This window comes from Urocampus carinirostris, chromosome 15, assembly GCF_059441175.1.
Source record: "Urocampus carinirostris isolate Australia breed hairy pipefish chromosome 15, RoL_Ucar_1.0, whole genome shotgun sequence".
In the NCBI taxonomy this organism is placed as follows: domain Eukaryota; kingdom Metazoa; phylum Chordata; class Actinopteri; order Syngnathiformes; family Syngnathidae; genus Urocampus; species Urocampus carinirostris.
In genome coordinates, this window is record NC_142363.1 from 18,311,650 (window position 1) to 18,333,859 (window position 22,210).

The following is a 22,210-nucleotide window of genomic DNA, read 5'->3' on the forward strand; positions in this document are numbered from 1 at the left end:
AGGGCTACCATAGGCTGATCTGACAGCAGATTTATTTTATTAAGTAAAACCAGCAACACTGAAACTCGGAATTATTGCAAACACAAATTTTACTGAAGGTATAAAACCAAGGTTGGCAAGCATACATACACTACGTGATTACCCTAGTCAACAAACAGTCTGCTAAAAAGCTACCACAGAAAAACATGCCGGTTGTAAAAGTTACGTCAGAAAACATTATTTTGAAGCAGTAAACGGGTAAAATAAGACTGAGTAGAAAGGAAAAGTAATTACTCACTGCTTTCAACTTAACCTAGCGTAGATAGAACAAAAACTAGCACCTTACCTGTGAATTCGATTTTGGTTTGCACCCAAGGCTTTTGGATGCCAACCGTGGTTTTATTCTATCTATCTATCTATCTATCTACCCTGGTCATATCCCTCGAGAGGGATGACCAACAGCAAGACAAACACATACCGAAACAAAGAAAATAGAAAAAGGGAAAAAGTAGCAAAAAACACACACAACATTTTTGGACCATGGCCAACCCAAATGCCCAAACAAGTTAAGCACCCCGGCACCCAAGTTGGTCATGCGTTCGTCCCTCCAGATGAAAACGGGGCACAAGAAAGTGGCCATGTCACTCGGGTCAGAGTGACACAACACATTCTTCTGTTCAACAGCAGGGCCCCACAGATTTCACAGATTTACCCCTGCCGTATCATAGAGGTGCCCTGCCCATCCCTTAGAACAGGTCTAAACATCCCACTATCCTTTCAAAACACCTCTTCACTCCTTCCTATCACCAACAAGAGCTCTAGCTTCCACACTATTTAGACCTCTTTCCTGCAGTGCACACATAACACCATCCATTCACGTCAATCGCGGCCTTCCACTTAGTCTCCTTTCATTTACTTCTGCTCCGTAGATCCTCTTTAACATTTGCTCCTCATCCATTCTCTCCATGTGTCCAAACCAACCAAGTACTCTCTTATCCACATGCTTGGGTTTTTACCATTAGTAAATGTTGTGTTTGCAAAAAAATTGCGTTTCAGTGTTGCAGGTTTTACTCCTGGAAACAAAACTGCTGTCAGATCAGCCTCTGATAGGGCGCATAAGGCATTGGTAGAGTGGATAAGTGCACAAAAGAGGGGGTAGGTGACACCTCTTTTATTTTCCTTCTATTTCTATGTCAGGTGGCCATAAGTCGGAATGTTAGGGTCCGCAGATTTGTGAAAAAAAGGAGATTTTACCGCAAATACCTCGCAACCTGAAATAATTTCCAAAGGTGAGAATAATTGCAACTATTGTATTGTATACTAAAATATAACAGATAATTTGTTTTCAAAACATTGCTAGGCTAGATATGAAATGTCTTTCAAGCAAAAAAAAATCCAAGTTAGGAGAATTTCCAGAAGCTACCATCTCCATTATCAGTTCATCCCGGTTAGCAAGTGCGTTTCTCATCAACAGTCTCTTGTGTTCCCTCACACGACCATTCACAACTGCCAACTTACTTTATAGTAAGTGGTCATAATAAACTCGCATTTTATTTCGTTATCATTTATATGATTACTGTATTGATTACTGTATTTTTAGGTTCAATAGCTATTTGAATATTTTTTAGTGATCAGGAAGATATGTTTTATAGCTATTCAGGGTTAACTTGGATGATTTTGGGAGGCCGGGAACAGATTCATTGGTTTTCTGTTATTTCTTATTGGGAGAATCTGTTCCACATACGAGAAATTCCAGATACAAGCTAGATCTAGGAACAAATTTATGTCGTATTTAGAGGGACCATGGTATTAGTGTTGCTGGTGGCTCTATTTAAAGTTTAAAATGTGTACGTTTTTCATTGAGTTAGTTTGAGACATATTTCTTCTAACCTATGTTCTTTGGGATAGGCTGAAGACCACCCATCGTCACATTGGGGATAAGCATGATTGCAAATAAAGCATTAATGGTTGACACTTGAGGAAAAACCTGAAAAGGGCAGCAGAGGATATATAAGGGCCATGCAAAGGGGGATCTCCAAAAACTGCCAGTACCCATCTGGAATGAAGATGCTCTGAACCAGAAAACAGTTAATGACAAGGAAGATGGCACAAAACGCTGCAATTCTCAGCACTTCTGTGTGGAGAGAAAACAGTACGGGGGGAAATTGAGAACAAACAAGCACAAGCTGCTCAAATTGTGATGACAGTGCCAACCGGGAAATTAAACGTGTCCTGGTAGGAGCCGTGTCTTCATTTTTTTTTAAGGTTACAGGCACTCGGTTTTCCCATATTTGACGTTTTCCTCGTTCCTCAGGAAATGCGAACGCTGTCTCAAAGTCTCAATTGGGTTGTTTCGTCACACTGGAGCAATCAGGACAACTGTGTCGTCTTTCCCAGCAGATGAGTCGCTTAGGGGATGATTAATTGTTCCTTTAAAAAAATTAGAACTCGAATTCAAAAGTCTTCTAGGTTAATACATTATTTTCCACCGTTGAAGTCATTATGAACTGCCTTGCAATAATTGGTGACATCCCTGTTGAAAATCTCATCTCATCAGCTGCACCGCTTATCCTCAGTAGGGTTGCGGGGATGCTGGAGCCCATCCCAGCAATCATCGGGCAGTGGGCAGGGGACACCCTGGACTGGTTGCCAGCCAATCGCAGGGCACACGGGAACAGACAACTCACTCGCTCAGTCACACCTAGGGACAATTTGGACCGGCCAATTCACCTGAAATGCATGTCTTTGGAATGTGGGAGGAAACCGGAGTGCCCGGAGGAAACCCACGCAAGCACAGGGAGAACATACAAACTCCGCACAGTAAGGCCGGGAGCTGGATTTGAACCCACTCAGGAGGTTCCCACGACCTCAGAACTGTGCCGCACACGCGCTAACCACTGCGCCGCCGTGCTGCTGTTGAAAATATAAAGGTGTCGAAACAGCCTTGACTGCAAACAAATTGTGTATAATTCACAGTGACCAAGACCTACGAGCAGGCGTCTTTGTGGTCAGAAAAAAACAAACACGGAGAAGAAAAAGTTAACTCAAAATCCAACTCGAGGTTGGTAGCGGCTTGTGAAAACCGTAATCACTGGGCATAAAGTATTCCAAAAATTTAAATATCACATCATTCATTATACATTGCATCACTTATCACTTTTATAGCTTTGTTGAAAAACAAATTTTATGGAAATGACATTGCATCCTTTGCTGTTATGACAGATTAAAGGCTCCAACGGTCTTTGTCTGGTCAATACTTTAAAAAGTATATAAACACAAGAATAAACATCTGTTAACCTAATGCCAACGTCAAATTCACAATGCTTTAAGTTTTAATGGAACAAAAGACCTAAAAAAACCATTAAGAATTTATGAGGAAATCAATCAACTAATGGATAAATTAAATAATAACATTACTGCAAAATCCATCCATTATCTTCTGCTTATCTGGTTCGGGTCGTGGGGGAAGGAGCTTCATTAGGGAAGCCAAGTCCTTCCTATCACCATCCACTTCATCCAGTTTATCCGAAGGGATCCAGAGGCGTTCCCAGGCCAGCCTACAGACATAGTCTCTCCAGTGTGTCCCGGGTCATCCCCCTGGACCTCCTGTCGCTGGGACATGCCCGGTAACACCTCTTGAGGGAGGCGTCCAGGAGTCACCCTCATGAGATGCCCGAGCGACCTTAGCTGGTTCCTCTCAATGCTGAGGAGCAGCGACTCTCCACTAAGTCTCTCGCGGATGACTGAGCTTCTCACCCTCATTACAACAAAAATAAGACTTAAAGACTTTTTGAGTCTCTAAGTAGAAAAATCTAATAATGACGATTCAAATGTGTGTACATTTATGAACATTTAACATAACCTGGTCTGATTGTGGCTTCTCCCCAAAGCAATTCATTTAAAGATTGCGTTTCACTGTGACGTATGAAGACACGACCGAAGCAAAAACAGTCAAGTAGCCTTTGGTAACCAAGTCAAGCACAAAATATGTTTAACTTACTTGGCTGGAAGGCAGAAACGCATCCGAAGTTATGAGCAAGGACCATCCAATGTCCTCTAAACTTCAGTTCAACCTTCTCCTCCCCTGGTCCCCGCAACCCATTGCTCCACTTTACGATTTAAATCAAATATTTTGGATTACATTGCAAAGACATGAAGAGGTTTATTATAGAATCAGCTAATTGTTTAAAATTGTAGGCTAGGCTGTGATGGCTACATGTCAGTAGTGGGGCCTAATGGCCTGCAAGGCCTTCTGTGCTGGCCTAAAAAATATATCAGAATAATATGATGCAATTATATTTCGTCCGTAAATACTTAAATAATTCCAAGTTGTCGTTTTACTTTCATTCCTTTCCCAATGGTTGTGCTGCTTCCAGATGTGAGCTTTCATATTCAAGCATTTAACCAAACTCATTTAAGTCATTACATTTTGCCAGGCTCAGAAATCCACCAGGCCATCAGAATTGTTTGTGAAGGCTTCCTAACGTAGGTGTCGATAAGTGTTGGTTAAGAAAATTGGATATTCACATAACAGTGATAATAAGTATTTTTTTTTCTTATTTTTATCTATCAAAATTACTAATGATATAAGCACTTTATATAAGTATTGGCAAGTACTGAAAAATGTAGTACTTGAATCTAATCCGCCAGAAAAAAAAACAACATATCAAATTACACGAACAGGAGGTATCATAATTTAATATATTATCAGCGAAAACTCAAGAGTGTAGCACTAAAACTTGTATCAGCCCAAGGAAAAAATGCTATTCAATATTCCAAAGTAAACAGATTTTCTTTACATTGAGATGTTTGAGGTTTTTTTTAATAAGAAATTAAAAACAACATATTTTAAAAACTACAACAGCATAAATAAGTTAAAGTACAAGCTAGTATTCACAGTCTCTGAATCGTTGCTGCAGATTTCACTCAAATCACATGGAGGTGGCAGAAGAGAGGAAACAAACTGCTCTCCAGTCCAAAAAACGGCCTTCAGGCTGACGGGAAGACCAGTTCTGCTTCAGAGCTTCCCGGTCAAGCTTGTTCAGGCCCTGAGAGCAAAGACGCAGATCTTGGACCAGCTCCGACAGAGAGTCCAGGTCCTCGCTGTCCAAAGGTCCTGACACATGGCAGCCTGAAGGTGGTGGCAATGGATTCAAATATAAACATTGAACATTTCCAGAAGTACTGTAATCCCTTGTTTATCGCAGATAATGGGACCAAATCACACCGTGAATTGTGAAAACTTGCAAAGTAACCCCACATTTCTAACATGCACTCTGCCATCCAGGCCTGCAGCAATCGTTGACTGAGGATAATGGATTGCGGCAAAACGAGTGCTCTTCATTTTAGAAGGAAAGAACATAAAAAGATCTGGAATAACACAAATTGGCTCTCGGCAAAGATCAACTGAGAAAAATGCCTCCTGAAAAAGTACTTTCTGCCAGTCCCTCGGTTGCAGCAATATGGGATTAGAGATAATTAATAGCAGTGGCATGAGTCAAGTTCCTTTTAGGCTCAAATAAATAAATAAAGAGCAGACAGACCCTACAAAAGTTCACTTCGCCTGTCTCCCGCTCTTAACAATATGTCATAGGGGATAATGGATCATAGCCGCACGAGTGAAGTTCACTTTTTTGATGGATAGAACGGAGTTAGAAGAGCCACCAGGCCCAACAAAAATGCACTCTACTGGCCCCTACTTGCAGTAATATGTGACAGGGGGATAATGGATCGCGGAATACTTTAATTCAAGATACACTGAGACTGCGAAGTAAAGCGAGAAGTATCGAGGAATTACAGTATGTAAATCATGTTTTTAGTTAGGTATAATCACACAAGAAAGTACCTTGAAGGTTTAGAAGACCAAGCGGACGCTGCGCTTCTCGAAGGGCGCCCAGGATGCTGTGCAGGCCTGCCGAGGTGATGGACGGGTTTCCAGACAGATCCAAATTTAACAAGTTGGGGCATACAGGGAGACACCTAAAAAAATCATTTGTAGAAAATAATACATCATGTATATCTAGTGACTCTTATAGGTTAAGGAAAAAAAAATATTTTAAGGGATTTTCAATACTAAGTTTTATCTTATGATACCAATATAGATAATATTGCATGAGTGCATTTGAAAAGAAGTAAACGTTATTGCCAAACCTGGACAAGGTGGCTGCACTGCTGTCTGTTAAACCGTTAGCAGCCAGACTGAGGTAACTGAGGGAACAGTTGTCCTAAAGGGTAAACAAAGTCACATGATAATTTCTGTGATGAAGTCACATGACTGAATCACAAATTAATGCAAACCTCAAAATTTAGTGATGAAGCCAAAAATGTAAAAAACATATAGGTGACAATAAAAATAAACAAAATTGTATTAAACAATAAATAAAAATGTTTTATATTTTATATATACCAGTATATTGACTTTATTTGGGCGTTTTTGATTTTCCACACATTCTGAATCTCATACCTGTGATAGGAGGACAGCCAGGTGCTCCAAGGCTGGGCAATCTGTGGTGCCTCTGCGCACAGCCGACAAGTCCAAGTGTGTGAGTGTGTGTAGGGGCAGTGTTTTCAGCACCAGCTCAAATCCGGTGGAGCCCAGTGCATTGTGGGAAAGACACACTGACTTCAGGTGGCCTGTGCCTTGAGGGGGGTAAACCAATACAGTCAATTATTACTTGACAAAAAGCTTTGTTCATATTACGCCAATTTTAGATGACTTGCACTGGGTCCCTGTCAGTTCAAGGTTCTGTTAAAAACATACTAAAGTTTTTATAGACTTGCCCCTTATCTTTCTTATTTGATTACACCCAATATGTTCCTCCTCGGAGTCTCTGCTCAGAAAATGCTGTTCGACTAGTGATTCCAAGAGCCAAGAAGAAATCTGCAGGCTGCAGAGCATACGTCATTCGGGCCCTTGTGCGGAGGAATCCTTTGCCCGCTGAGATAAGATATGTAACCTCAGTGGAAGTGTTTAAATCTAGACACAAGACAAACTTAAATTTCATAGCTTTTGATTGATGTCGACCACATGCTATGGTTTTATTGTCCTTTCCGGTGGCTCAGTGAGAAAACACCTGGACCTGATACATGCCATTATCTAGAACCTGCTGCATGAGCCAAGATTTTCAGACAGTTGCCATTGCTGTTGACGTTTTGCATGATTTCAGTTATTACTTGAGTTTACGGTTGATTGTCTGTTGTTGCCCTTGCAACATCCATTGCAGCCTGACCTTCCTGGAAGGGGGATTACCCCATGTTAATCAGTTTCTAAATGTTTCATTTTTATTTATGAAGTTTTAAGAAATTATACTTACCAACCTAGAAGACTTTTGAATTCGAGTTTTAATTTTTTTAAAGGAACAATTAATCATCCCCTAAGCGAGTCATCTGCTGGGAAAGACGGACATTGTTGGCAATAGTTCAACAACATTATAAAGGTTTCCTCTCACCACCTCTTTGACCTGTTGCCCTCTAGTAGGTGCTATAGGTCCATTAAAACAAGCACTAACAGGCTCAGAGACAGTTTCTTCCCCAAGGCCTTCACCACCCTAAACAAGCGCGAAAGTCTGTGAGAAATATTTCTTGCCAGTTGTATTGAAAGACAGGTATTTTTATCTTATTTATCGACTTATTTGGGAATTTTGTTCCAGCTAAATGTTGATTTTTTTTGCACTGTTGCTTAGCCCATTCTACAAGCACTACCTTGTGGACAGATTTGCCTATTTATCCTGACATTCTATTGATCTCATTTTCCTCTTTTAAGTCTTTATTACATGTTCATTTCATTGCAACCAATGTTTACCATGTTGTTATTAATGTCAATAAAGACATTGTAATCCTCCTCATTCTGAGTTTTTATCTTTTTAGTTTTTCCTTGCCCTCATGTAGGATTCAGATCAAGGGATGTTGTAATGGTATCTGTGCTGGCCTTAGAGAGATTTTGGAAGTCCAGTTTTGAGATTTGCCACCTGTCAGGGCACTGGAAAGCAGCAAGCGGTGCTGCTGCAGGAAGCGAGATGTCAGGCCGCAACCACGCAGAGACAGCGTTTCCAAGATTGGACAGGACGACAGAACTGAGGAAAGAGACTCCGATATGCAGTCGCCGAGCGGGTTCAGGCTCAGGTTCAACTCCTTCAGACACTAGCAGCAAAACACAATAGGTTTTCACTGTCGGGCTCGGAGCAGTTCCAAAAATGTGCCATACCGGGAACGCAGGATGCTGAAGGCCAGCTAAGGATTTGGCCGCCTTCTCCAGCCCCTCACCAGTGACCCGGTTGGCTGAAACGTCCAAGACGCAGAGCCGTGGCATGGTGGCGGCGGCGGCCACCAGCTCGGGGATGAGGTTATCGTCCAGGCGGTTGGCCGACAGTCGCAGCTCGGCGAGGCTGGCCTGAAGTTTGAGGGCGCGCAAAAAAGCGGCCAGCGGGGACGCCCCCAAACCGAGTCCGCACGCCGAAACAGACGAGCAGCCGTCTTGCACCTCGCATAGACGGCTCACTCGAGCATTTTCCTCTGCAGACACACACACACAAAAACAAATAACATTTCGGTTTTATTCTATCCCTCAATTTCAAATAGTTAGGTAACATTTTTATTTAGTATCGTCACACGCTGCCCGTCAATGTCAAGGTCCATCTCAGAAGAGCGAGATGACGCTTTACACTTCAAAAACATTGGTGACCAGGTGATGAAGATGCTGTATCTGAGTCATGTCAGGAGGCTTATCCGTGAACCGTGAGGGATGATTGATAATTATCTTTAAAGAACGATTCTCGATGTTTGAGCAGTCATCAATACTAGAAACTAGATCACGGTTGCACTTGCGCTGTGCATAGTTCCGCTCATCCCGAAGCTTGACCAGTCCAATTGCCCTGGGGGCTTTTCTGGTGTTTTGGATTGTATACAGTTTGTTCAGTGGCGTTTCATCATTAAGTGTTTCAACAGTGAACACGGATTATTTAATGAGCCTCAATAAAAAAAGGCTCCTTGGTGATGCGCAGCCAAAATGGGTTCTGTTGGTGTGACATCTTGACTGTAGTTAAAAATGTTCCCTATATATACACTGGACCATACCTTCTCTAATATCAGTGTCTCTTGGTTCAAGTGCGTTACAATAAACTTTGCTCGCGCTTAATAAAAAAACAACATGGAGAAAATTTACATGGTCTCAATTTTGTATCCGAGCCAGATGTACTCATAAAAGCGGCCATATACGGCTCGCGAGCCAAAGGTTCCTAACTGCTGCATTAGAGATACTGGTTAACCATCATGGCATGTACTGATTGCTCAAAAGCTTTCAACTACACCAATACCGAAACATAGTATTGGTTATTACCCATTCCCAATATTTTGTAAAACCCCGGACCCAAAATATCCTGCCTGGAGAGGGATAAGCGTCATCAGGATGTACTTGCCCAGAACACACTACAGGAAGTGGAGCCCAGATGACCCAGGCGGTTAAGGGAACCCATATGTACTAATTTCAGGTGGTCAATTCAACATGATTGTCTTGCAAGTGTACATGTGATTTTCTTCATACCAACTGCCAAGCTGTTGCAGGCCTTCTTGTATCGCTCCTGCAGAGGCGGGAGGTCCCAAGACGACACCTCAGCTAACACCTACGGCATAAGTCTCAATAAGTCGCCTTTTCGTTAGGACGAAAAGACTTAGGTGGTCCGAACCTCCTCATTTGTGTGCAGGACTGTCAGTAGCAGATCATGCGGGGACAGCAGAGCGCCCTCTTTCTGCAGCGAAAGGCGAGGCAGCAAGCCGCGCTTCTGGTAGTAACGTTGCGCTGCCTGATCGCACAGCCAAGAGACCGTGCAAGATTCTGCTTCACTGCAGTAGAAAGCATAACATAATAGAAAAGTAAGACAAATGTTTCAAGGTGTTGCAGAGTAAATAGACAGTATGCATAGAACATAGAAAAAAAAACAGAATTTGGCACTCCGAAATTCAAAGCAGGTTGTTCGTGTTATATTTTATCTAAATACAGGAGAAGTCGAAAAATATTCGGACATTTCTGTAAGTTAGATTTTGCATTGTGTGCACTTATTTCCGAGTACAGGACATTACTGTAGTGCTTCTTTCCGCCGCTACCGGCATGTGGTGCTGTGAGAGGTCACCCAGCATCAACCCCGTAGCAGAAATCCAGCTTCTACTTCCTAATTCGTGTGCAAACATACTACGTGTCCTGTATCTCTAGCGCGCTAAGACTTTTTACGTTTTTATTGTTTAATATCTCGTGCACCCATTCAACATGGTTGGTGTAAAGTGTGAAGAAGAGCAAAAGTGGAATATGATAGCTTGATGCTGTTGAGAAAATGGTCAGAACGCTTTTTTTCGGCCACTTTTTACCAAGGAGGAGGACCTCTTGAAGCGTAAGTCCCAAAAGTGAGTAAAACCACAATGTATCTTTATAGAGCATATTATTTAATGTTTATTTTTTTAGTAAAAAGCAATAAAGGTTACTTATACACGCCTTAAACATACTTATTTAAACCTTAAACATACAAAATATAGCACTGAAGCAACTTACTAACAAATTCAACTTATGAACCATCTCATTCTTAAGTAGGGCAGCGTCCGTAAAAGCTCTAAATTGCTTCCGCGATACTAAAAAGACTTCCCGATTTGCTTGTCGTTTTTTATTTTTTTTGTATGAATAGAATGTTAACGGAAAAAAAAAAGAAAATGCCCAAAAACGGAGATACCCTTTTTATAAACACAGTAGAAAAAAAATAAATGAAGCAATAATGATCTGGGTTACTTATTATCGGATTCAGTCTGGAAAAAAAGAGCGTCGTGCATCCATATTATTTTCTAAGGATGTCCAAAAGCATTTTTGTTTTCATATACATTTATTTGAGTACTCTTGCTTATCGATACAATGCGCAGATACCAAAATTAATTTTCAAGAAGTCCATAGAAAAATAAAATCACCTCGGGTACTGTAAATTCGAATACACATTACATTAAATCAATAATAATTCTATTGTAGAATTTCCTTTGCTTATAAAACAAATATTGTGTATAGGGCTCCCATTAGAATCTAAAAAGCTATTCAGTTCCTGATCCTACCTCCACGAAAACACACCCATATATTCAGATACTATTTAATGTAATTTTATACAAATTTGCTGTAGTTTAATAGTAAAATTTTCTTAGCTTGTTGTGTATCGTGCTCCCAGTAGAATTTGAAAAGCCATTCAGTTCCTGATCCTACCTCCACGCAAGCGATACACTAAAGATACTCGTCGCAAGTACCAGTCCACATGAGTCTTCTACTTTTCGATATCAAGTGCAGATACCAAAATTACTTTTGAAAACCTAACAAAAAAAACATCTACATATTCAGCTAATTTAAATAAAATTACATTAAATAGTGATTTGATAGTAGTATTTCCTTTGCTTATTTTGTATAGTGCTCTAGTAGATTTAATTAAAAATGCCATTTAGGTCCTGATCCTACAGCCACAAAAGGAGCAACTAATACAATACCAATACTCGCCACAAGGACCAGTACTGCAAAATACATTCAAGTATCTTGTTGAATCCTGAAAATCTGTATTGCACATTCCCCTCGTTTTCAGAGAGTTATCCAACCTTTGGGGAACTGGGATGAGGAAGATGTCGTCCTGAACTCTGACCCGCATCCTTATTGGCGGAGGCAGCGAAATCTGGGTGGGGGCAAATGATCTCTGAGTCGGAGGCAGGAAGGACTGAAAAAAAAAAAAAAAAAAACGACACACTTATATAGGAAAGTGTGTGAAATAGACAAATACTGCACAGTTAAGTCTGTCTTACGATGTAATATCTTTAGAGTCTAATGCCATGCATGTCATTCAATATACGCTGAGTGATTGCTTCAGTTTTTAGTGCACATGAAAAAAACAACAACAAAAATTATATACCTGTATGTCTAAATTGGACTGCTGTTCAATAGTAACTAAAATCTATTTTTTGGAAGTCAATACTGTTGCAAAAAGACAGAAACAGAAAACAAAGTACTAAATAAGATATTTTACGTAAATGTAGTAGAGGGACTGTTTAACCTATGGGAATGCTTTATGCATACGAGTGTTTCTGGCAAGGTGAGTAAAAGTAGTGTAGTAAGATAAGCTTAAACACCTTTTCGTATGTTATTTGTACCACCGGTAAAGTATCGGCGCATTTCCCGTTGCAAAGAATCTTTTCAGTGTTACATATCGGCTGTATAATCATTGCACAATTATATGCTGTCAGTGTATACGGTAGCTCTTATTCTAGTCTCAATTTCATGCGCCTTATAGTCTGGTGCATCTTATGTATGAAAAACATATGACAAAAGACCATTTTTGGGGGTGAGCCTTATAATCCAATGTGCCTTATAATGGGGAAACTACTTAATGTATTATTTACAGGGATCAGAATGGAGATTTTCATTTTCAGCTGAAATAGCCAGGGTCCAGGAATAAAGCAGGGCGGAGCCCCCCCCCCCTTCCCCGACACACCCCCCCCCCAAGCTCCTGGGTTTTAGGCAATTTACTTGTCCAAAACCATGCTTATATTTATCATTTAAGTAACATTTTTAGAAGATTAAAATAATTTGCCCACATAACTGATTTTTTTTGTAAATACTGCAAGATAAGTTCAAATGCAGTTCAGTCCCTGCAGCTTGAGCAACAATGCGGCCAATTTTTCTAACGGCCGCCAGGGTGCGCCAGAGCAATAAAGGAAAGAGTGAGACAGTCGGATTTTGAATTTGTTTGCTACGCAAGAGAAAAAGTGAAAAAGTCGGAATGCCTTTGGGGTTCAAAAACAGCGGAAATCCGCGGATCCGCGGAAAATTCTGATCCCTGTATTTAGCTTTTTTTTTTAACAATTTTTTTGGGGGAAACTTAATATTCCTGTACATTTATCTGAGTGTTTTGGATGAGGAATTTCAGTTTTTTTAATAGCTTTTGCATGTGTGTCTGTGTGTTTGACAGTTTGAAATGTTGACTGGGGAGAAAGGGCTGGATTTTGGTTATTGTACTATGGCTTTTTATACAGCATTTTTGAGTTGCATTTCGATGTCTAAAAGTGCTCAACAAATAAACGTTGACCCGCAGTGAAGAAAAACACATTTCCATGTTCTCTGACCTGCACCTGAGGCGATGGCGGCGTCTGCGGTCTGTCGTGGTCGTCTGTAAAGGTGGGGCTGAGCGACCTGTTGACTTCCTTTCTCCCCAAACGGATCATGCCGGGCATTTGAGTCATTTTCACTTGCTGGGACTTCACCGAGCCGTTTCTTTTCAAAGAAAGACCCCTATTGCTGGATGGCGGATGTGGGGAACCTGAAAGCAAAAGGTTTTGTCGACTGGAGTATATCAATAAAGGGATTGAACAGTTGCTTTTATCCGCTTACTCCTGTAGGACATCTGAGGGTTTGTCGCGCTCAAAGTCCGAGCTGCAGTTTCGTCTTCTCTTTCTTCATTCGACTCAACTCGAAACCTCCTTTTCTTTTTGGGACGAGTTTCCCCCAAGTCGTCTTCCAGCCAGTTGTCAGCCAGATATTCCTCCTCCGGAACCAAAGCTGATTTGCTGCTAGTTGGCGTGACGGAGAATTGAGGTTGTGTTGAACGGCCTTGCAAGAGGCTTTTGGCACTGCCCAACCCTCGGATGGCGGTCTGATACTCGTCCTGCGCTGAGACAAAGGAGGCAGGAGGATCCTGCACAAGCCTGGTGTTGGTAACAGAACCTTCCTCTTCATTAGAAGATGGATTATTTTGAGATTGAACTGTAGGGAGAGAGAGTCTTGGGCGGACTGGATGTAGGGGACTAACTGGGCAGTCTGAGTCACTCTCATCTGAAGAGCTGGTAATGTTCTAAAGACCAAACAAATCTTTATACTTTAGTTGGTTTTAAAACGTGAGATATCCATCAGAAGTAAGATCTTAAGCCCAAGCCCAGACCAAATTTAGGGCCGGGTCGGACCTAAAATGTCAATCATTACATTTAGGCAACGCTAGGCCACGTTCTTGCTGTCTTTTTTCTTTTTTTTCTTTAATTATCCACCCGTCATGATTCTTTATTGTCTCTGCCTCTCTCTCTTAAAGTGCTGCTGCTGTGGTTAATGGCACAATTACCAACTCGTGAAAATTACATACGGCCGAAGATGTTCCCGTCACATCTTAAAAAAAATCCAATGATGTTGGAAAATTGTCGCTTGATGTAACCTCTGCAGACAGATATATAAAAATCGGGTTTTCTTACAAATGACAGGCATTAATTTTTATCGTAATACACCCTTACTCCAGAGTCCTTATAGAAAAAGCAGGTTTTCTAAAGCTTAAGGCAAGTCAAATTCAAGACGTTTAAATGCCTTTGAAAAAAATTTAAGACCAGGTCGAAAAAACCCCACAATTCAACCAAACAAAGCAAAAAAAATAAACACAAAATGAATTAAAGGCAATTTTAAGCAAATGTTTATTTAAAAAAAAAAAAAAAAAATTATGACATTTATGTCCGGTTGAAAACTTTCAGTCTGAAAAACATAGCACCCTCCAAAGTTTTAGACATGGAAAACAATAAATAAAAAGGATGTTAACAGTATATCATGGATCCTCATTTAAAACTGCCAGGCAACTACTAAGGACTCTTCTGCTACATTCATGAAGCATTTTTTATCGTGATGCATGAAAAATTTAACATTTTTAGTTAAAACAAATATAAATCTTAGAGTGCTCACATTTTCCAGACTTTTTAAAACTTGATTGAATAGATTGAATGCCAATTAAGGCGTTATTTTTAGAGTAATGAATTAAATGGCTTTTAAGACTTTTCAAGGATCTGCAGGAATGCTGTAAAGGTTGAGTTTTGGTCTTGCAAATCACGTTAGTTGGTCGGGCTCGGGGTGGGTGTGCCTTTAATACCCGCGGGCCTGGGTTGAGTCAGGCTGGATTTTTTTAGGCCCGATCTTACCTCTGACATTCATTTAACCAAAAATAGAATAAAACCCATACCCCATAAAGAAGAGAGGCATCCGTGCCTCTGGCTCGCACTCGCTTAGCAGAACCAGCCATCTGCCTCTTCCCAAGGCTCAGACATGGCGTCGCCTCAGACCGATTGCTGCTTTTTGGCCAGTCTTGACTAGAGAAAACGCGCCCCCCACAGGGCAAAAGAGGTTCTGAGTTTTCAGCATCAAACAGCTGGCTGTCCTCCAAAGCGACAATAGGTTTGGGAGGGGGAGCGGAAACGTGAACTGTGGACAGCAGGGACACGAAATCTGATTTGTGAGTATGATATTGAAGTTTAATGATTGAATAGGGAAATAAATGACCTTCTCCTGCAAGCGCCTTTTTCAACAGTTGCTCAGTAGCCGCACACTCTTGCCTGGCTTCTTGGTCCAACTCCTTTTTGTACATCCTCTGCCACTGACGAAGAGTTTCCATTGCAGTCTCGCCCTGAACAAGGAATTATCAAATACAAACTATGATAAAAACAAAAAAACAAAAAATCAAATAATTTCCAGATCTTTTATTAGTTTATAATTAATTTTCCCAACCCGGAACGACACAAGGGATGTCCGGAATAAAAATTTTTTTGCTAGATACCACTAAAGTCACCTCACAAATAATGCAAAAAAATTGTCAAATTTGCAAATACTTTGCTCATATAACTGTTGTATGAAGTTTTTTTTAAATTGTGTTTTAACTTATTCTTTTCATTTAAGTAACAAAATGAGCAGTTATCTGTATCCATCTCTGTATTTATCTATATTCTATGGTATTTGTTGCTGTTTTATGACATTCTTAACTTTCTTAAATCAAACATTAAAAAAAATAGAAAAAAATATTGGATGTTCATTATAAATATCACAGAGTAACTATCCATCCATCCATTTTCTGCACCACTTATCCTCACTAGGGCCGCAGGGGGGTGTTGGAGCCCATCCCAGCCGACTTTGGGCAGTGGGCAGGGAATACCCATAATTGTTTGCCAGCCAAACATACAACCAGTTACTTGCTCATTCAAACCATTTGACCTGCCATGCATGTCTTTGGAACATGGGAATAAACCAGTGCGCGGAAAGAAAATCCATGCAGGCACGAGGAGAACATGCAAACTGCACACGGGAAGGGCAGTAGTTGGAATTGAACCCTGGACTCCCACACCATGGGGCTGTACGCTAACCATCCATCCACCATGTCACCAGAAAAATTATTAATTCAATCTTTTTCTCCTTTTAAAATTCAAAATTAGGATTTTTTTTTCTTGTTTTATGAGAAATAACTTAAAATAAAGCAAGAATAAAGAATATTAAAGACGCTCCCCTACTTGGGAACATTCGAGCTACGAAAAACGGTCGACAAGAACATTTTTTTCGGGATGTCGAAAAATACTTGGACATTGCTGTAAGTTAGATTTTGAATTGCGCACCTTTTTCCAAGTACAGGACAGAACTGTAGTGTTTCTTTCCACCGCTACCAGCATGTGGCGCTGTGAGAGCTCACCCAGCATCCACCCCGAAGAAGAAATCCGGCTGCCTCTTCCTAGTTTGTGTGTACACATATTATACTATATCTCCAGCGTGCTAAGAACATTGATATTTTTACTGTTTAATGTCTCGTGCATTTATTCAATATGCTTGGTGTAAAGTGTAAAGAGGAGGCGAGCCGTTTCTTTTGAAATAAAAGTGGAATAAGAAAGCTTGATGCGGTTGAGTAAATGGTCGAAACGCTTTTTTTCCGGCCACTTTTACCACAGAGGAGGACCTCTAGAAGCGCATCTTCCAAAAGTAAGTTAAACTTCACTTTATTTATCTTTATTGAGCATCTCCCTGGAAGATTTGCCGCCTGCCGACAATGACAACGACGGAGCAAAGGCTGAGCTAAGCTAAGAAGGCGACCACACAGACCAGCGCTCCCAAGCATGTTCAACCAACGCCAGATCCATCGTCCACAATGAGTGAATTGAGCTGCGGATCGCCACCAACAACGTCCGGAATTGGAGGACTTTTTTTTTTTGTCATCATGGAGTCTTGGCTTTCCCGACGCCGCATTACATCACCGGCTCGAACGAGACGAAGACTCCGGTAAAAACAGGGGTTGGAGACTACGCGCTACAATAATAGCGGAACCATTGACACACACTGCTCACCCGATATGGAGTTTCTAGCTATGTACCGGGAGAGTTAACTGTGGTCTTTGTGTTTGCTGTATACTTTCCACCGCTAACAGTTTCACCGGATGCTAACGTTAGCATAGCGCTAAATCTACGGCCCGCTGCTTAACAGCAGCTTGCACACCCCAACGGAGCTTTATCGTCGACGGCGACTTTAATCGGGCATGTTTATGGACTGTACTCCCAAATCCATTCAATTGTGGACTGAGCAATTCGGAAATACACTGGACTATGTGTAATGTAAGATCAAACATTCGGTTGTTAAGAAATGGAATAACTTAAAAAAGGACCAACATCCTAATATTGCATATCCCCTTTGTATTATTTAAAATGATCCATTTAAAATACAGAAATGTTATCCTCTAGTCAAAGACTCCCACACGCCCTACAATCAGAGTTGAGCTTTCAAATTCTGGGTAAAAGCCTGTATTTGTTTGATTTCTAGTTTCTGAGTGTAAAACCGCCACAAGAGGGAAAGCAACGACACAGGTAAGGATACCAAGAAATCAGGCCTTCAGATTTTCACGAGTCCAAGGGATATTATTTAGGTTGTACAAATATGACTTAGGGATTGATTCCACCTGTTTTTTCCTATGCCATTGATGTTTATTAACTAATATGCATTGACACAGAAACAGACACAGGAACACACACCTCTCACTATGGGAGGGTCAGAAAAGGCTTGCCACACCCCACTAAGGGCCTGTGCCCCCTCAATGGAAGCCTGATCTGTGTGATTATGGTTATGATAATTGTGCCCCCCATGCATTATATATGCCCCCTCTTGAGACGGGTCAGCAAGAACATATTACCTTGGCATTGCGCAGGTTGATGGAGGCCCCGTTTTCCACCAGGAGTCTTGCCACAGCAAAGTTGCCGCAGCTCAAGGCATCATGGAGGGGAGTCACGCCGTCACACATTTTGCCGCCCGGGTCATTTATATTGGCGCCTCGATCCAGCAGCACAGCCACAATGTCTGGAGGTAAATAAAGAAGTGAATGGGATTGATTTGCTGCAGAAAAAATAAACACACGAACTGGTTACCATAGTGACCGTGGTTGCTGGCCTCGTGCAGCGGGGTCCAGCCGCAGAAATCTCGCGGGTTCACTGGGTGACCCTGATGGTGAAAAGCAAGGAGCTTGTTCAGTGAGTCACCTTGATTAAAGCAAACTTAAAAATATTTTGACAATGAATAAATACATAAAATATCTACAATTAAAAAAAAGTGTGTGTGTGTGTTTTAAATTTAGGATTGTATCACGTTTTTGATGAAAATTGAAGAAAAAAAAATTAAAAAATATATTTTTTGAATTATCTGGAAACTGATCAAACGTACACACATTTTTTAGCAGATGATGTCTTTTTTTAAAATGCAATGTCATCATAGGTGTACAGAGGCTCAACCCGAACTATTTCCAGCGACAAGCACTCCATTGTTGTAATCGTACATTGTGATAGCTAATTGGGTGATTGCACAATGAGGTTGGCAACTGTTTAAGCTGGTCTGAAAAGCTATAAAACTGACCTTCCTTTAGGCATCACATTTATGAGTGTGATTAAACCATCAGAATGTCAAGAAAAATAGAACCTTTGTGTGAAACTGGACAGTATAATCTTGCTCTAAGAAATCAAGGATATTTCCATGCCAAGAAACTGAAGTTCTTCCACAATGATGTGTACTACTCTATTTACACAACAGCACAAACACGCTCTAACTAAGTAATTTGAGGAGGGGAAGGCCCCACTGCACAACCAACCAAGAGAACATCAGAGTGTTTAGTTAGATTGGGGAAAATACCATTATTAGCTCCCCTCTGGTTGCAGTTTCACAATCAAAAAATAGAAATTAGAGGGATATTTGATTGACATTATTTCATGTAATAATACTGTAAGGAAAAGTATTATGTAAGGATTTGGTAGCATTTGTGTTTAAAAAAATCCCTCCTTTTATTTTGTTCTATTCTTTTATTTCTTTGAAAAACACACTTTTATTATGGAGGAGGATGTTTTATTTATTATTGGTATTGGTTTAATTAGGTTACATATTGGTATCAATCTGGGAAAAGAGGGGTATCAAATCCCTACTGTCCAACAAATCAAAAGTCAAATATTGGAAAAAAGATTCCGATACCTAAGCTAATGCTATTGAATGCATTCAGGTAAAAGGCACATTTTATGGACTCAAATGCATTTGTGAAGCACCTGCTCCAAGAGATATTGGACTTGTTTCAGGTTGCCATCTATGCAGGCCCTGTGGAGGGACGTCTCACCCTTCTCGTTCCTCCTGTTCCACTACAGAAAAAGAAAAGAAAATTAACTCTGAAAATTGTGTAAGATGAACAAAATGTGTTCCTTTCTCTAACCCGTCCTGCTTTCCTCCTTCCAGGCATCATCTTGTCATATCCTTCCAGGTCATCATCTAGAAACAAAACGAGGCATTTGGAAAAACAAATTTTCGAACCGGCGGTGCATCAGATGTTAAAAAATAAACAGGCCAACCTGAGTCGGAGAGGACGACATCGCTATCATCTAGAGGTTCGCTGTTGTCCATCTCCTCTTCCGCTTCCTCCTCCTCCTCTCCATCACTGCCGTCAGGGTTCCAGCCTTGAGAGGAGCACAGCTCCAGAAGCTTAGCTTCAGTGTTGCTGGCATCAGACGACCCCTTTCGCTTCTGGGCCGCCAGCCAGAGCTTCAAAACGTGCTTCTGCAGAAACAGAAGGAAAAACCAGGGCTGACAACGACACACTGACCACATTTGGGACACATCCTGAACACAAAATCTGTATTCCCCCCCAAAAATAAGAAATTACAAAAGGATTCACTGACGACCTCTGTATACATTTAATAGCATGTGTATGAAGTCCTGTTTATGCTGCTATCATCAGATTAGCAGTACACCATTGCGAACCTAGCCATTGCATATTTGATAAGGCACAGGGGAATATATTGCTGGTGAAGAACAAATTCCCCACTGGCAGAAACTTTTGCATTTCGAATATTCTTTTTCATAGATAATAAGAATCCTAAAGATATTTTATAATTCATTTTTTTTGGTTTTGGGGGTTCTCTTATTATTTTTCTGAAATTTACTTTTCTATAGAAATTTTACTACGCAAACCACCTGCACCTAAACACCACCAAGACCAGAGAGATGGTGGTGGACTTCAGGAGAACCAGAACTCACCCGGTTCCTGTAACCATCAAGGGAGAATGTGTAGAATTTGTCCAGACCTACAAATACCTGGGTGTGCAGCTGGACAACAAACTGGACTGGACTGCCAACACAGAAGCTCTATGTAGGAAAGGGCAAAGCCGACTTTACTTCCTCAGAAGGCTGGCCTCCTTCAACATCTGCAAAAAGCTCCTAAAAATATTCTATGAGACAGTAGTGGCAAGCGCCCTCTTCTATGCGGCAGCGTGTTGGGGAGGCAGCGTCAAGAAGAAGGATGCCTCTCGTCTCAATAAACTGGCTAGGAAAGCGAGCTCTGTTGTGGGCAAAGAGCTGGACAGCCTAACAACAGTAGCTGAGAGACAGGCACTGAAAAAGCTGAGGTCAATCATGGACAATCCATCGCATCCGCTTCACAGCATTATCTCCGGACAGAAGAGCAGTTTCAGTGACAGACTGCTGTCACTGTCTTGTACTACGGACAGACTGAAGAGATCTTTTCTTCCTCATGCCATGAGGCTCTTTAACTCCACCCGGCAGAGTAAAGGCCCACATTAAACCACACCACCTACATTGGATATTACCGAATCTTACTGCATTATGTGTTCTGTGTAGCACTATTTAGTTACTCTATATAACATGCTAAAGTGGGCATTTGCACGTCACACTGGGTATTTGTATATTGTATTCTTTTGGCTTTATTATTGTATTGTTCTCAGCTCAGGGATGCTGCTGGAAATGTGAATTTCCCTTAGGGGATGAATAAAGTATCTATCTATCTATCTATCTATCTATCTATCTACATATTTAACTACTTTTCTATTTTGAGTATATTTTTACTTTAATTTGTTTGGAAAGTAATAAATATTAGCTATACTTTTAATGCTCCCTTCTACTTAAGCATTTGAAAAGTTTAAAACCTTAAAACAAACAATACCATCTATTATGACAATTTTTTTATTATTTCAAGAACTATTAGACTAAAATATGTGTGTAAAATAAAACATGAAAGCCACGTATTGAACAATATGTTTTTCCCAAGTAATTTAGGATCTAGTATTGGTATCATCGCGTCGCTGCCCAACGATGCGGAGGTCCTGCTCATCTCTGAAAAGTGGGATGACGCATTGCACTGAAAAACAACGGCACCCAGATAATGAAGATGCTGTATCTGGGTCAGCCTGGAGAGGGATGGGCACTGCCAGGCTGTACTTGCCCAAGACACACCACAGGAAGTGGTGCCCCTACAACCAGAGTGCTTAATGGATCCATGAACCGTGATAAAATGCAGTCAATTTGTTTTGGATGAGACATACAAGCTTTATTTTCTTATCCATTCAAAAAAGTTACATAATAAACATAAATTACATAATAAAATAAATATACATATACAGTATATTAAAAAAAACATTTGAAATAAGCAAAAGAAATATGTAAGTCTCATAAAATTGTAGTTATTGCAGTGCAGGACATTAATTTGCAACAACAAAATAATTTGCACAATAGCAATTTACTCTCCCGGTTTCACTACTTCACGGATAAGGATCGTGCATTGTGTTCTGCATTCTTATTGGCTAAACAGTTTCCACGCTTATTATTATTTGACAGAACAGTAGTTATTTGTTAAAAAAAAAATGTTTGTGTTTATACCGTACTTTTACATGTCAAAATAATGCTTGAGCCGGAAAAAAGGGTTTGTTCTTTGATTTTAGTGTAGAGTAGTATAATAATTGTAAAAAAAGGGTTTCTAATTCACGGATTTCGCCTATCACGGGGTCTTTTTGGAATTAAATCCCTGCAATAAATGTCAGGTTTGTACCTAGTAGAACGACTTGAAAGTATGTGCATACAAGGGCCGATAATCTTACACTCACAAGCATTCCAGTAATTTAGAGTATTATTGATATTACCGAAACA

General features: G+C 40.6%; 1 protein-coding gene across 2 annotated transcripts in view; it reads right to left on the reverse strand.

Moving 5' to 3' along the window:
• Nucleotides 1-4,659: 4,659 nt before the first annotated feature.
• Nucleotides 4,660-22,210, reverse strand: part of tonsl (tonsoku-like, DNA repair protein) — a 29,095-nt gene continuing 11,544 nt past the window's right edge. The window contains exons 11-28 of one of the 2 annotated variants that reach the window (XM_088354112.1): nt 19,624-19,828; nt 19,488-19,543; nt 19,327-19,416; nt 18,169-18,241; nt 17,937-18,100; nt 15,281-15,404; nt 14,964-15,202; nt 13,367-13,826; nt 13,108-13,295; nt 11,584-11,699; nt 9,660-9,816; nt 9,518-9,596; nt 8,183-8,490; nt 7,947-8,118; nt 6,443-6,618; nt 6,130-6,203; nt 5,825-5,958; nt 4,660-5,110 (exon numbers count right to left, since the gene is read on the reverse strand). In XM_088354112.1, coding sequence (XP_088210238.1) covers nt 4,911-5,110; nt 5,825-5,958; nt 6,130-6,203; nt 6,443-6,618; nt 7,947-8,118; nt 8,183-8,490; nt 9,518-9,596; nt 9,660-9,816; nt 11,584-11,699; nt 13,108-13,295; nt 13,367-13,826; nt 14,964-15,202; nt 15,281-15,404; nt 17,937-18,100; nt 18,169-18,241; nt 19,327-19,416; nt 19,488-19,543; nt 19,624-19,828 — 3,015 coding nt within the window. In that variant the 3' untranslated portion in view covers nt 4,660-4,910. Of the gene's footprint in view, nt 5,111-5,824; nt 5,959-6,129; nt 6,204-6,442; nt 6,619-7,946; nt 8,119-8,182; nt 8,491-9,517; nt 9,597-9,659; nt 9,817-11,583; nt 11,700-13,101; nt 13,296-13,366; nt 13,827-14,963; nt 15,203-15,280; nt 15,405-17,936; nt 18,101-18,168; nt 18,242-19,326; nt 19,417-19,487; nt 19,544-19,623; nt 19,829-22,210 lie in introns of both variants that reach the window. The other variant, XM_088354111.1, reaches the window with a different exon arrangement.